Source organism: Pseudophryne corroboree, chromosome 2, assembly GCF_028390025.1.
Source record: "Pseudophryne corroboree isolate aPseCor3 chromosome 2, aPseCor3.hap2, whole genome shotgun sequence".
Taxonomy (NCBI): domain Eukaryota; kingdom Metazoa; phylum Chordata; class Amphibia; order Anura; family Myobatrachidae; genus Pseudophryne; species Pseudophryne corroboree.
The window spans coordinates 829,763,567-829,777,231 of NC_086445.1; the positions used below are offsets into that span (position 1 = coordinate 829,763,567).

Genomic DNA, 13,665 nt, shown 5'->3' on the forward strand with positions numbered 1-13,665 from the left:
TTATTATTATTATTATTACAGTATTGTATGGTATGATACTGCATTAATGTTACATAATCAATGAATTTGTCGAATGGAATAATAAGTACAAAAGAATGCATACTTAATTTGCACACATTTTTAAGACATGTATGAGTTTCCCTTGATCTATTTAATACAATTATGTAATTTCATAGTGCAAAGGTCTTTTTTTCCCTGTCATCAGACACAAGTATATTCTTTAACTCATCGTTACATTTTATATATACTGGGGTACCTCCCACATAAATGTTAGTCATTCTGATGAGCACACATCCACACGTTCCAAAGGTTTTTCATTCTTAGGTGATATTTTATGTCTAGAGTTTATTAGGAGAGGGAATGCAGAATTATAAAGCGCAGGAGCTAGAGAGCAATGTATTTAATGTGAGCTCTGTACTCTGCAGTGAGTATTAATCATTATCAGTATTGTTTTGTTCCTGACAATTATTTTGTTAGTGGGAGCATTCCCGTAATCCATCCTCCCATTGTCTTGCAGATTGATTTTGTGGCTCATGATGACATCCCATATTCATCAGCAGGCTCTGATGATGTCTATAAACACATAAAGGAGGCAGGTAAACATCTTCATTTGAAATAATGTGCTTTCATTTAATTATTGGCAGTACATCCAATTGTTTTTGAACATCAAACCTGAATGGGCCTTGTAATACATTTTATTACATTAGTAATGAAACTGTATTATAACATAGAAATGGTTATGTGGGTTTATGTCTTCATGTTTTCAATAGAAAAATTTACAAAACAAAACAAAAATCAGAGAAACAAATTAAGTTTACCGTTTACCATAGGAGCAGGACATTCAAGACAGCACTCTGCAACGAGACGGAACACTACATAGCTTGGACTCACCAAGGAGGCTACTGTTTATTATCTTGGTGGACTAAGAATCACTAGTCGCAGTAGAGGCAATGGGGCAAATGTACTAAGATGGGAGTTCTATTTAACATTTGATGTTGTCCATAACAACCAATCAAATTCAATGTCTCATTTATCTAGCACCTTCTAGAAGATAATACCTGGAATCTGATTGATTGCTATGGGCAACATCCCATCTTAAATAGAACTCCCACCTTAGTAAATTTACCCCAGTGTCTTCATGGTAGCTGTGCGATCACATAGCATGATGATATTGTGACATACTGTACTGATGTCATTGCTGCTCTCTACGGAAGCCAGTGAAGGCTGCAACCAATGCGTTTATTTTTTTTTTATAAATTAGGAGATGGGACTAAGGGGTATATGCAATTGCCGGCGAAACGCGGCAATTTTTCGCCCGTTTTTTAATTCGACACAATTCGACCGTCGAATTCCGGCAAGTGGGTGCCGGAATTCAACATATTCAATAAAAAACGGATTAGACAGTCCCGGATTTTGATTAGACTTGTAAAAATTTAAAAAAAACGGGAAAAACGGTAAAAACCACGAAAAAAAATTGCGTGGGGTCCCCCCTCCTAAGCATAACCAGCCTCGGGCTCTTCGAGCCGGTCCTGGTTCTAAAAATCCGGGGGAAAAGCTGACAGGGGATCCCCCGTATTTTTAAAACCAGCACCGGGCTCTGCGCCTGGTGCTGGTGCAAAAAATACGGGGGACAAAAAGCGTAGGGGTCCCCCGTATTTTTTACACCAGCATCAGGCTCCACTAGCTGGACAGATAATGCCGCAGCCTGGGGTCACTTTTATACAGCGCCCTGCGGCCGTGGCATTAAATATCCAACTAGTCACCCCTGGCCGGGGCACCCTGGGGGAGTGGGGACCCCTTCAATCAAGGGGTCCCCCCCCCAGCCACCCAAGGGCCAGGGGTGAAGCCCGAGGCTGTCCCCCCCATCCAAGGGCTGCGGATGGGGGGCTGATAGCCTTGAGTAAAATGATAGAATATTGGTTTTTCCAGAAGAACTACAAGTCCCAGCAAGCCTCCCCCGCAAGCTGGTACTTGGAGAACCACAAGTACCAGCATGCGGGTGGAAAAACGGGCCCGCTGGTACCTGTAGTTCTACTGGAAAAAAATACCCAAATAAAAACAGGAGACACACACCGTGAAAGTAAAAGTTTATTTCATACATGCCGACACATACATACTTACCTATGTTGACCCGCCGACAGCCACGCCCCCCTCATCACTGAAGAATCCGGGGTACCTGTGAATAAAATTATACTCACCTGATCCAGTGTCCGGATCTTTTTAAATAATCCTCGTACTTGGCAAAACAACAAAACGGCAACCCGGACCAAACGGACTGAAAGGGGTCCCATGTTTACACATGGGACCCCTTTCCACGAATGCCGGGACCCCACGTGACTCCTGTCACAGAGGGTCCCTTCAGCCAATCAGCGAGCGCAACGTTGTGGCACTCTGCTGATTGGCTATGCGCGTCTGAGCTGTCAGACAGCACATCGCAAAGCCTTACCATTATATTCAATGGTGGGAACTTTGCGGTCAGCGGTGAGGTCACCCGCGGTCAGCGGCTGACCGCGGGTAACCCCACCGCTGACCGCAAAGTTCCCACCATTGAAACTAATGGAGGGAGCTGTGTGATGCGCTGTCTGCCAGCAGACGCGCATACAGCCAATCAGGAGAGTGCCACGAAGTGGCGCTTCCTGATTGGCTGAAGAGACCTTTCTGTGACAGCAGTGACGGGGGGTCTCTGCATTCGGGGAAAGGGGTCCCATGTGTAAACATGGGACCCCTTTCAGTCCGCCTGGTCCGGGTGTTCGTTGTTTTTTTTTTGCCAAGTCCGTGGATTATAATAAAAGACCACAGTACACTGGATCAGGTGAGTACACCGTGGATTCTACTTGGACAAGTGGACAGAGGTTGGCGTGTGAACATAGGTAAGTATGTGTGTGTGTCGACATGTGTGAAATAAAGTTTTACTCTCACGGTGTGCGTGTCCTGTTTTTATTTGGGTATTTTTTTCCAGTAGAACTACAGGTACCAGCGGGCCCGTTTTTCTCCCGCATGCTGGTACTTGTGGTTCTCCAAGTACCAGCTTGCGGGGGAGGCTTGCTGGGACTTGTAGTACTACTGGAAAAAACAATATTCTTTCAATTTTCAAAAGGCTATCAGCCCCCCATCCGCAGCCCTTGGATGGGGGGACAGCCTCGGGCTCCACCCCTGGCCCTTGGGTGGCTGGAGGGGGGGACCCCTTGATTTAAGGGGTCCCCACTCCTCCAGGGTACCCCGGCCAGGGGTGACTAGTTGCGTATTTAATGCCACGGCCGCAGGGCGCTGTATAAAAGTGACCCCCGGCTGTGGCATTATCTACCCAGCTAGTGGAGCCCGATGCTGGTGTAAAAAATACGGGGGACCCCTACGCTTTTTGTCCCCCGTATTTTTTGCACCAGCACCAGGCGCAGAGCCCGGTGCTGGTTTTAAAAATACGGGGGATCCCATGTCAGTTTTTCCCCTGGATTTTTAGAACCAGGACCGGCTCGAAGAGCCCAAGGCTGGTTATGCTTAGGAGGGGGGACCCCACGCATATTTTTTTCTGATTTTTACCATTCCATTTAAAAAAAATAAGAAAATAAAAAAAAATATTTTAAAAAAATATATAAATAATACTTGTGCCTCCAAAATAGACAAACCAAGTACCTAATCCCTTCTAATATAAATAGATATGCTATTACCAATAAAAAAAACACAAAAAAAAACATGTTTTTAAAAGATTTTATTAGATTCCGCCAGCAAAGTGTGGCGGATTGAAAATGACGAATTTACTGTCTAAAAGCACTGTTGTCGAATTTACAATCTTCAATTGAATATACTTTTGTCGAATTGCCGCATTTGTACCATTGCAGAAATGTCGAATTTGACAAATGTCGAATTTCAAAAAGTCGAATTTTGAAAGTCCGTTTTTTTTGACAAAAAGTACTGAATTGCATTGTCAAATGTTGTTTTTGGCGAAAATGTCCCGTTTTTCGACATTTTCGGGAATTCGACCGCAATTGCATATACCCCTAAGTGGACTTCCTTATATCCTCTTGTAATATGTCTTGCAGTGCTTGGTTGGCAATCTTCCAATTTTAAAAACGTATATTTTCTGAATAATTATAAAAAAAAGGTGAAATATATATAAAGACTACGTAAACGTTTAAGTTAATTGGAATATAACACTATTGGACAAAAGGTTTCAGCAAATCTCAATTTGTACCAATAAATATTCAATGTTAAGAATTCAGATGCTCCTTTTTCTGGTGGTCACTAAATAATATTTTTCATAGACAGTGCTGTCTGGTTGTTGGTTCATAGATGTATTTGGTGGGGGGGCATGAATGGCGGTGGTGGGCAGGACTGCCATCAGAAATTGTGCGGCCCAGGACTGACAAAATAGACAGGGCCTCCCCACCAAAATAGGAAAGAAGATTCTGCCACACTGCTCCACCCCAGGAAAGGCTTGTTTTAAGTTCTCCAATCGCATCAGCCTGTTGTTGTTGTGCAGCTCTCCAGGTATTGGCAGAAGGAGCCAGGGGTGGGCCCCCTCTATATATGGGCCCGGGACTCCAGTCCCCGCAGTCCCTCCCGATGGCTGCCCTGGTGGTGGGGGCATGCTGTTAGAGGTATTAATGTTCCATAGATACTAGTGGGGGTTCATTTTGTATGGGGGTAGTTGGTGATAGTAATGTATTGTGAAGGCAACTAATATAATGTGGGATTGGGTGGCTATTTATATCTTGCAGGGGCTGTTATGGTAATATGTAATTTATATTAAATGTGGGGGCTAATAAATGTTGAGACTCATATAGGCCTATTTATTAAATATAAATGCTACTAAACGTTAGACTGGAAGTTGAGGGAATAGGCCTACTTCTTAATGTGACTGCTATTAAACTAATGTTGTGTCTGATTGGGGAGAAGCAGACACAGTAACGTACAGACTGCACACTATTATGATAAAGTCACAATTTTTCTGGGTGTCCCGCGCTGTCAGCACTTTGGCTTCTCACTGTACTGCACAGGAAGAGAAAGCCATGTGCAAATAACATTGACGACTGCTGCATTTACCGTGTGTTGGTAGGGGAGTGGTGGGAGGTCAGCTTAGAACAGGAATAGCCAGGTCATTTCATGCTGACACAAGGATCAATAAGAAGACACAACATGGAAAATCAGTGGGGTCAGAGGAGGGAGTTAGAAGGCATTCTAATGAGTATAAAGGAATAATACCCCTTTCACACCACAAAAATAACCCAGTATCAACCCGGTATATTGCCGGGTCGGCACAGGTCGCTGTGCGTTGTGAAAGGGGCCATGACAAATTCCCGGGTCGCCTGACCTGGTAATTCAACCCGGGAATAAAGCAGTGTTATTCCCAGGTTAAATACCAGGTCAGGTGCAGTGTAAACGGGTTGCCGGATCGATGCGACCCGGGACCCGTTCACTGCTTAGGGAGAGGTGGCGCGGAGACTATGTCATCTCCCAGTGCCGGCTCCGCCCCAAACCTGCGACTGCAACTCAACCCAGTATATTGCCGGGTCGGGAAGTTATGTGAAAGGGTCCAATGCCGGGTCCCATCTGGGAAGGACCCATTTCCAGTTCCCGGGTGGGACCCAGCATTGCGATGTGAAAGCGGTATTAGTAACATACAACCACAGTAGTTTCATCACACCTTTTCTCTATCGTCCTAGTGGATGCTGGGGTTCCTGAAAGGACCATGGGGAATAGCGGCTCCGCAGGAGACAGGGCACAAAAGTAAAGCTTTCCGATCAGGTGGTGTGCACTGGCTCCTCCCCCTATGACCCTCCTCCAGACTCCAGTTAGATTTTTGTGCCCGGCCGAGAAGGGTGCAATTCTAGGTGGCTCTCCTAAAGAGCTGCTTAGAGAAAGTTTAGCTTAGGTTTGTTATTTTACAGTGAGTCCTGCTGGCAACAGGATCACTGCAACGAGGGACAGAGGGGAGAAGAAGTGAACTCACCTGCGTGCAGGATGGATTGGCTTCTTGGCTACTGGACATCAGCTCCAGAGGGACGATCACAGGTACAGCCTGGATGGTCACCGGAGCCGCGCCGCCGGCCCCCTTGCAGATGCTGAAGTAAGAAGAGGTCCAGAATCGGCGGCTGAAGACCCTTGCAGTCTTCTAAAGGTAGCGCACAGCACTGCAGCTGTGCGCCATTTTCCTCTCAGCACACTTCACACGCAGTCACTGAGGGTGCAGGGCGCTGGGGGGGGGCGCCCTGGGAGGCAAATGTAAACCTATATACTGGCTAAAAATACCTCACATATAGCCCCCAGAGGCTATATGGAGATATTTAACCCCTGCCAAACTTCACTAAAGAGCGGGAGACGAGCCCGCCGGAAAAGGGGCGGGGCCTATCTCCTCAGCACACAGCGCCATTTTCTCTCACAGAAAGGCTGGAGAGAAGGCTCCCAGGCTCTCCCCTGCACTGCACTACAGAAACAGGGTTTAAACAGAGAGGGGGGGGCACTAATTGGCGATATAAATATATATATAAAGATGCTATTAGGGAGAAACACTTATATAAGGTTGTCCCTATGTAATTATAGCGTTTTTTTGGTGTGTGCTGGCAAACTCTCCCTCTGTCTCTCCAAAGGGCTAGTGGGGTCCTGTCCTCTGTCAGAGCATTCCAGGTGTGTGTGCTGTGTGTCGGTACGTGTGTGTCGACATGTATGAGGACGATGTTGGAGGAGGCGGAGAAATTGCCTGTAAGGGTGATGTCACTCTCTAGGGAGTCGACACCGGAATGGATGGCTTATTTAGGGAATTACGTGAGAATGTCAACACGCTGCAAGGTCGGTTGACGACATGAGACGGCCGACAAACAATTAGTACCGGTCCAGGCGTCTCAGAAACACCGTCAGGGGTTTTTAAAAAAAAAACAAAAAAAACGCCTATTTACCTCAGTCGGTCGACACAGACACAGACACGGACACTGAATCCAGTGTCGACGGTGAATAAACAAATGTATTCCTCATTAGGGCCACACGTTAAGGGCAATGAAGGAGGTGTTACATATTTCTGATACTACAAGTACCACAAAAAAGGGTATTATGTGGGAGTGAAAAAACTACCTGTAGTTTTTCCTGAATCAGATAAAATAAAATGAAGTGTGTGATGATGCGTGGGTTTACCCCGATAGCAAATATTGGCGTTATACCCTTTCCCGCCAGAAGTTAGGGCGCGTTGGGAAACACCCCTTAGGGTGGAAAAGGCGCTCACACGCTTATCAAGTGGCGTTACCGTCTCCAGATACGGCCGCCCTCAAGGAGCCAGCTGATAGGCAGCTGGAAAAATATCCTAAAAAGTATATACACACATACGGTGGTTATACTGCGACCAGCGATCGCCATCAGCCTGGAGATGCAGTGCTGGGTTGGCTTGGTCGAATTCCCTGACTAAAAATATTTTATTGATATAGAGCATTTAATAGGATGCATTCTATATATATGTATGCGAGATGCACAGAGGGATATTTGCACTCTGGCATCAAGATAAGTGCGTTGTCCATATCTCCCAGAAGATGTCATGGACACGACAGTGGTCAGGTGATACAGATCCCATACGGCACGTGGAAGTATTGCCGTATAAAGGGAAGGAGTTATTTGGGGTCGGTCCATCGGACCTGGGGGTCACGGCTACAGCTGGGAAATCCAACCTTTTTACCCCAAGTTACATCTCAGCAGAAAAAGACACTGTCTTTTCAGCCTCAATCCTTCCGTTCCCATGTGGGCAAGCGGGCAAAAGGCCAGTCATATCTGCCCAGACATAGAGGAAAGGGAAGTAGACTGCAGCAGGCAGCCCCTTCCCAGGAAAAGAAGCCCTCCACCAGTGGGGGGGTAGTCTCAAGAGTCTCAGCGCGCAGTGGGATCACTCGCAAGTTGACCCCTAGATCGTACAAGTATTATCCCAGGGGTACAGATTGGAGAGTCGAGACATTTTTTCCTCGCAGGTTCCTGAAGCCTGCTTTACCAACGGCTCCCTCCGACAGGGAGGCAGTATTGGAAAAAATTCACAAGCTGTATTTCCAGCAGGTGATAATCAAAGTACCCCTCCTACAACAAGGAAAAGGGTATTAGTCTTCCACACTATATTGTGGTACTGAAGCCAGACGGCTTGGTGAGACATAGTCTATATCTGAAATCTTTGAACACTTACATAAAAAGGTTCAAATCAAGATGGAGTCACTCAAAGCAGTGATAGAGAACCGGAAAAAAGGGGACTATATGGTGTCCCTGGACATCAAGGATTACCTCCATGTCCAAATTTGCCCTTCTCAACAAGGGTACCTCTGGTTCGTGATACAGAACTGTCAATATCAGTTTCAGACGCTGCCGTTGAATTATCCACGGCACCCCGGGCCTTTACCAAGGTAATGGCCGAAAAGATGATTCTTAAAAGAAGAAAGGCATCTTAATTATCCCTTACTTGGACGATATCCTGAAAGGGGCAAGTTTCCAGAGAACAGTTGGAGGTCGGAAAAGAACTATCTAAAGTAGTTCTACGACAGCACGAGTGGATTCTAAATATTCCAAAAATCGCAGCTGTTTTCCGATGATACGTCTGCTGTTCCTAGGAATGATTCTGGGCATAGTCCAGAAAGAGGTATTTCTCCTGGAGGGGAAAGCCAGGGAGTTATCCGACCTAGTCAGAAACCTCCTAAAACCAGGCCAAGTATCAGTGCATCAATGCACAGGAGTCCTGGGAAAAAATGGTGGCTTCTTACGAAGCGATTCCATTCGGCAGATCTCACGCAAAAACTTTTCAGGGGGATTTGCTGGACGAATGGTCCGGATCGCATCTTCAGATGCATCAGCGGATAACCCTGTCTCCAAGGACAAGGGTGTCTCTTCTGTGGGGGCTGCAGAGTGCTCATCTTCTAGAGGGCAGCACATTCAGCATTCAGGACTGTGTTCTGGTGACCACGGATGCCAGCCTGAGAGGCTGGGGAACAGTCACACAGGGAAGAAATTTCCAAGGAAGTGTGGTCAAGTCTGGAGATTTCTCTCCACATGAATATACTGGAGCTAAGGGCAATTTACGATGCTCTGAGCCTAGGAAGAACTCTGCTTCAAAGTCAACCGGTGCTGATCCAGTAGGACATCATCATGGCAGTCGCCCACGTAAACAGACGGGGCGGCACAAGAAGCAGGAGGGCAATGACAGCAAGGATTCTTCGCTGGGCGAAAGATCATGTGATAACACTGTCAGCAGTGTTCATTCCGGGAGTGGACAACTAGGAAGATTTCCTCAGCATGAATGAATTCCACCCGGAAAAGTGGGAACTTCATCTGGAAGTTTCCACATGTTTGTAAACCGTTGGGAAAGACCAAAGGTGGTTATGATGGCGTCTCACATGAAGCGCCAGGTCTAGAGACCCTCAGGCAATAGCTGGGACGCTCTGGTAACACCGTGGGTGTACCAGTCGGTGTATGTGTTCCCTCCTCTGCCTTTCATACCCAGTGTATGGAGAATGATAGGAAGGAGAGGAGTAAGAACTATACTCGTGGCTCCGGTTTGGCCAAGAAGAACTTGGTACCCGGAACTTCAAGAGATACTAGAAAGGATCTTGATTCAGCAAGAATCATGTCTGTTCCATGACTTACCGCAGCTGCGTTGACGCCAGGGCGGGTGAACGCCGGATCCTAAGGGAAAAAGGCATTCCGGAAGAGGTCATCCCTACCCTGGTCAGAGCCAGGAAGGAGGTGACCGCACAACATTATCACCGCTTAGGTGAAAATATGTTCCATGGTGTGAGGCCAGGAAGGCTCCACGGAAGAATTTCAACTAGGTTAATTCCTACATTTCCTGCAAACAGGAGTGTATATGGGTCTCAAATTGGGGTCCATTAAGGTTCAAATTTCGACCGGTCGATTTTCTTCCAGAAAGAAATTGGCTTCAGTTCCTGAAGTCCAGAAGTTGTTAAGGGAGTACTGCATATACAACCCCCTTTTGATGTCTCCAGTGGCACTGGGCGATCTCAACGTAGTTTGGGATTCCTAAAATCACATTGGTTTAAACAACTCAAATCTGTGGATTTGATATATCTCACATGGAAAGTGACCATGCTGTTGGTCCTGGCCTCGGCCAGGCGAGTGTCAGAATTGGCGGCTTTATCTCATAAAGCCATATCTGATTGTCCATTCGGACAGAGCAAAGCTGTGGACTCGTCCCCAGTTTCTCCCTAAGGTGGTGTCAGCGTTTCACCTGAACCAGCTTATTGTGGTACCTGCGGCTACTAGGGACTTGGAGGACTCCAAGTTGCTGGATGTTGTCAGGGCCCTGAAAATATAGTTTCCAGGTCGGCTGGAGTCAGGAAATCTGACTTGCTGTTTATCCTGTGGGCACCCAACAAGCTGGGTGCTCCTGCTTCTAAGCAGACTATTGCTCGTTGGATTTGTAGTACAATTCAGCTTGCACATTCTGTGGCAGGCTTGCCACAGCAAAAAATATGTAAATGCCCATTCCACAAGGAAGGTGGGCTCATCTTGGGCGGCTGCCCGAGGGGTCTCGGCATTACAACTCTGCCGAGCAGCTACGTGGTCAGGGGAGAACACGTTTGTAAAATTCTACAAATTTGATACCCTGGCAAAAGAGGACCTGGAGTTCTCTCATTCGGTGCTGCAGAGTCATCCGCACTCTCCCGCCCGTTTGGGAGCTTTGGTATAATCCCCATGGTCCTTTCAGGAACCCCAGCATCCACTAGGACGATAGAGAAAATAAGAATTTACTTACCGATAATTCTATTTCTCGGAGTCCGTAGTGGATGCTGGGCGCCCATCCCAAGTGCGGATTATCTGCAATACTTGTACATAGTTATTGCTAACTAAATCGGGTTAGTGTTATTGTGAGCCATCTTTTCAGAGGCTCCCCTGTTATCATACTGTTAACTGGGTTCAGATCACAGGTTGTACAGTGTGATTGGTGTGGCTGGTATGAGTCTTACCCGGGATTCAAAATTCCTCCCTTATTGTGTACGCTCGTCCGGGCACAGTGTCTAACTGGAGTCTGGAGGAGGGTCATAGGGGGAGGAGCCAGTGCACACCACCTGATCGGAAAGCTTTACTTTTGTGCCCTGTCTCCTGCGGAGCCGCTATTCCCCATGGTCCTTTCAGGAACCCCAGCATCCACTACGGACTCCGAGAAATAGAATTATCGGTAAGTAAATTCTTATTTTATGACTGTCCACTAACACTTCAGTGTGGCATCTACTATTATTTCTATTTAGATGTACAGATGGGATGTAGTCTGGATCCCGACTGTCAAAATACTGACGCCGGGATCCAGACCGCCAAAATGCCGGTAGCGCCACCACAGCTATTCCCACTTCTGGGTGTCCACGACACCCATGGAGTTGGAATAGAACCTATGGGGAGTGCAGCGATCCTGCAAGGGGCTTCGTTGCGCTCGCCCCACTGCTGGCATTCTGGCGGTCAGGATCCCGGCGTCGGTATTCTGACTGCCAGGATCCTATGAGTATGGAATTATCAGTTGGTCAAGTGCATTCTCATTTTCTTCACCAAGTTGCTGCATTGGACTGAAATTTACATATCTGCTCAAATACAGTATATTTTTTTCTGGTGTACATGTCTGAATTGCTTGCTTTTGTTTTTCCGGGTATTAGAATGATAGGTCGACAATTAAAAAGTCGACAGTCAATAGGTCAACATGCATTTGGTCCACAGGGTCAAAAGGTCGACCGGACAGTGGTCGACACATGAAAAGGTCGACGTATGGTTTAAAAATAAATCCAAATTTTTCATACTTTACCATTTACGTGGACTACGAATTGGAATAGTAACATGTGGCCATTTACATGGACTACGATTGGGAATAGTAAACTGTGACGAGCGCATCAAAAACTCATGTCGACCATTTCATGTGTCGACCATTCCCATGTTGACATTTTGACCCTGACAACCTTTTCACCATATTGATCTTGTTCATGTCAACCATTTTGTGTCGACCTAGACATTTGTCGACCTTTTTACTGTCAACCCACTAACCTATAACCATCTTTGTATATGCTATAAATTATTTGGTATGAGAGTCATATGAGAGTTGTGTCCTAGGATGTAAAGGGCCTAAAGTCCCAGGATAAAGTAAAATATAAAATACTAAGACACCTAATCAAGATACGTGTATAGAAGAGGTAGCATTATTGCAGGAGACCTACATTGTCTTCTATATTGGACTACATAATTCCAGGGTTAGATAAGTAGGGATTCTGATCTTTTGGCCCAAATCCCTTCAAATTACAGTGATTTGAACTGATTCTGCCAGTAAGGAGCAATATAATTATGGTTTGATGTAGAAACAAACAATATACAGTACATTATATCATTCTATAAAGAGTTTAAACTTCACATATACAGTATGTACACAAGTCAAGGAAGTTTGGCTTTGAGATAACAACTTACAGTAAATACAAAAAGAAGGATGTAGTTAAGGGACCTAAGGCTATAACTAATGCAATGGGTGAGTATTATGAGCAGATTACTTAGATCTGGATGAGTGGCAAAGATTTTTGGACAATGTAGGTTTACTTCTCTTAAATGTAATCAACTACTGGTCAACATTCTTCATTGCACAGTACAGACACTTCACCGCTATGTAAGGTGTGGAATACCACAACAGTGACCTGGAATATGATGTGCAGAAGAATTAAACTAATATGCACTTTTTTTTTTTAAAACTCTGTTTCTAGTGAATTGTCCACAGTTCTCCAAATATGTTCAGGTGCTTTTACTATTTTTCTGCTCGATAGTAAATTTATCTCTTTTTTATTATTATTATTCATTTTGAAAGAATTTTTACACAAAAAAAATGGGACAGGAAAACATGTTTGGAGGAGGGGTGGGAGGGGGGTGCTACGGATAGATGGACATAACAGGTCATAAGGGGCAGTGGGTGCATAAAAGGTCACATGATGTCAGAAACAGATTATACAACCAATAAACAAAAATATGAAAAATGTATATTTCCACAGAGAAAGGAGACAAAGGCCCAATTCTGCATTCACTGCTGATGTCGGACGCGGTGGGGCAATTTTTTACTTCTATACATGCAACTGAGACGCATGGTATACGCGCAGCCTCAGAAATGTGCAGACCAAGGGAATTGCTCACCCATACCTGTTATAAGGAAGCTGCAGCTTTAACCCCCCAGAACTGCATCTGGTCACTGAAAGCAGAACATTCATTGCTTCAATAGCACATGCCCAGTAGAGGATACCAGCATGATAGGAAAGGGTGTGTTTTCATTTCCTTCTGATCCACACTTGGATTCACATTACCTTGTTATTATAGTGCAACCTGATAAGCCTTTATATATTTCAGTCTGGCTGCTGCCTGAATTGATGAGAGATTTACTCCACATGGCAGTATGTGTGATAACATTTCTCACCTGTATTTGAACGTCTCTTATGGTGAATAAGTCGCAGTGGAAACAATGTATCCGCAGATAGCAGGTTTACTCATTACCACATTTATTACTGTTAGCACAGTACACACTCTCTACTCTTACTATCTGTACTTTCATCAACCCACATTCCTGAACGGACAGCAGACTCAGGATTAAAACTGTTACCAAACGCTCTGAAAAAGGGAACACTCATTAATTATTCATTGCCGACAGGCAAATAATTGAAAGCAGAATCTCTTCTGAGAGGCAGACAT

The 13,665-nt window shown here is 45.4% G+C and overlaps 1 protein-coding gene across 5 annotated transcripts in view; it reads left to right on the plus strand.

The window, feature by feature from the left end:
- The window catches only part of PCYT1B (phosphate cytidylyltransferase 1B, choline), a 285,710-nt gene that overhangs the window by 238,704 nt on the left and 33,341 nt on the right, over positions 1 to 13,665 (plus strand). For all 5 annotated transcript variants that reach the window (XM_063955702.1, XM_063955703.1, XM_063955704.1 and 2 more), the window contains one exon: positions 518 to 596. In XM_063955702.1, coding sequence (XP_063811772.1) covers positions 518 to 596 — 79 coding nt within the window. The remainder of the gene's footprint in view (positions 1 to 517; positions 597 to 13,665) is intronic.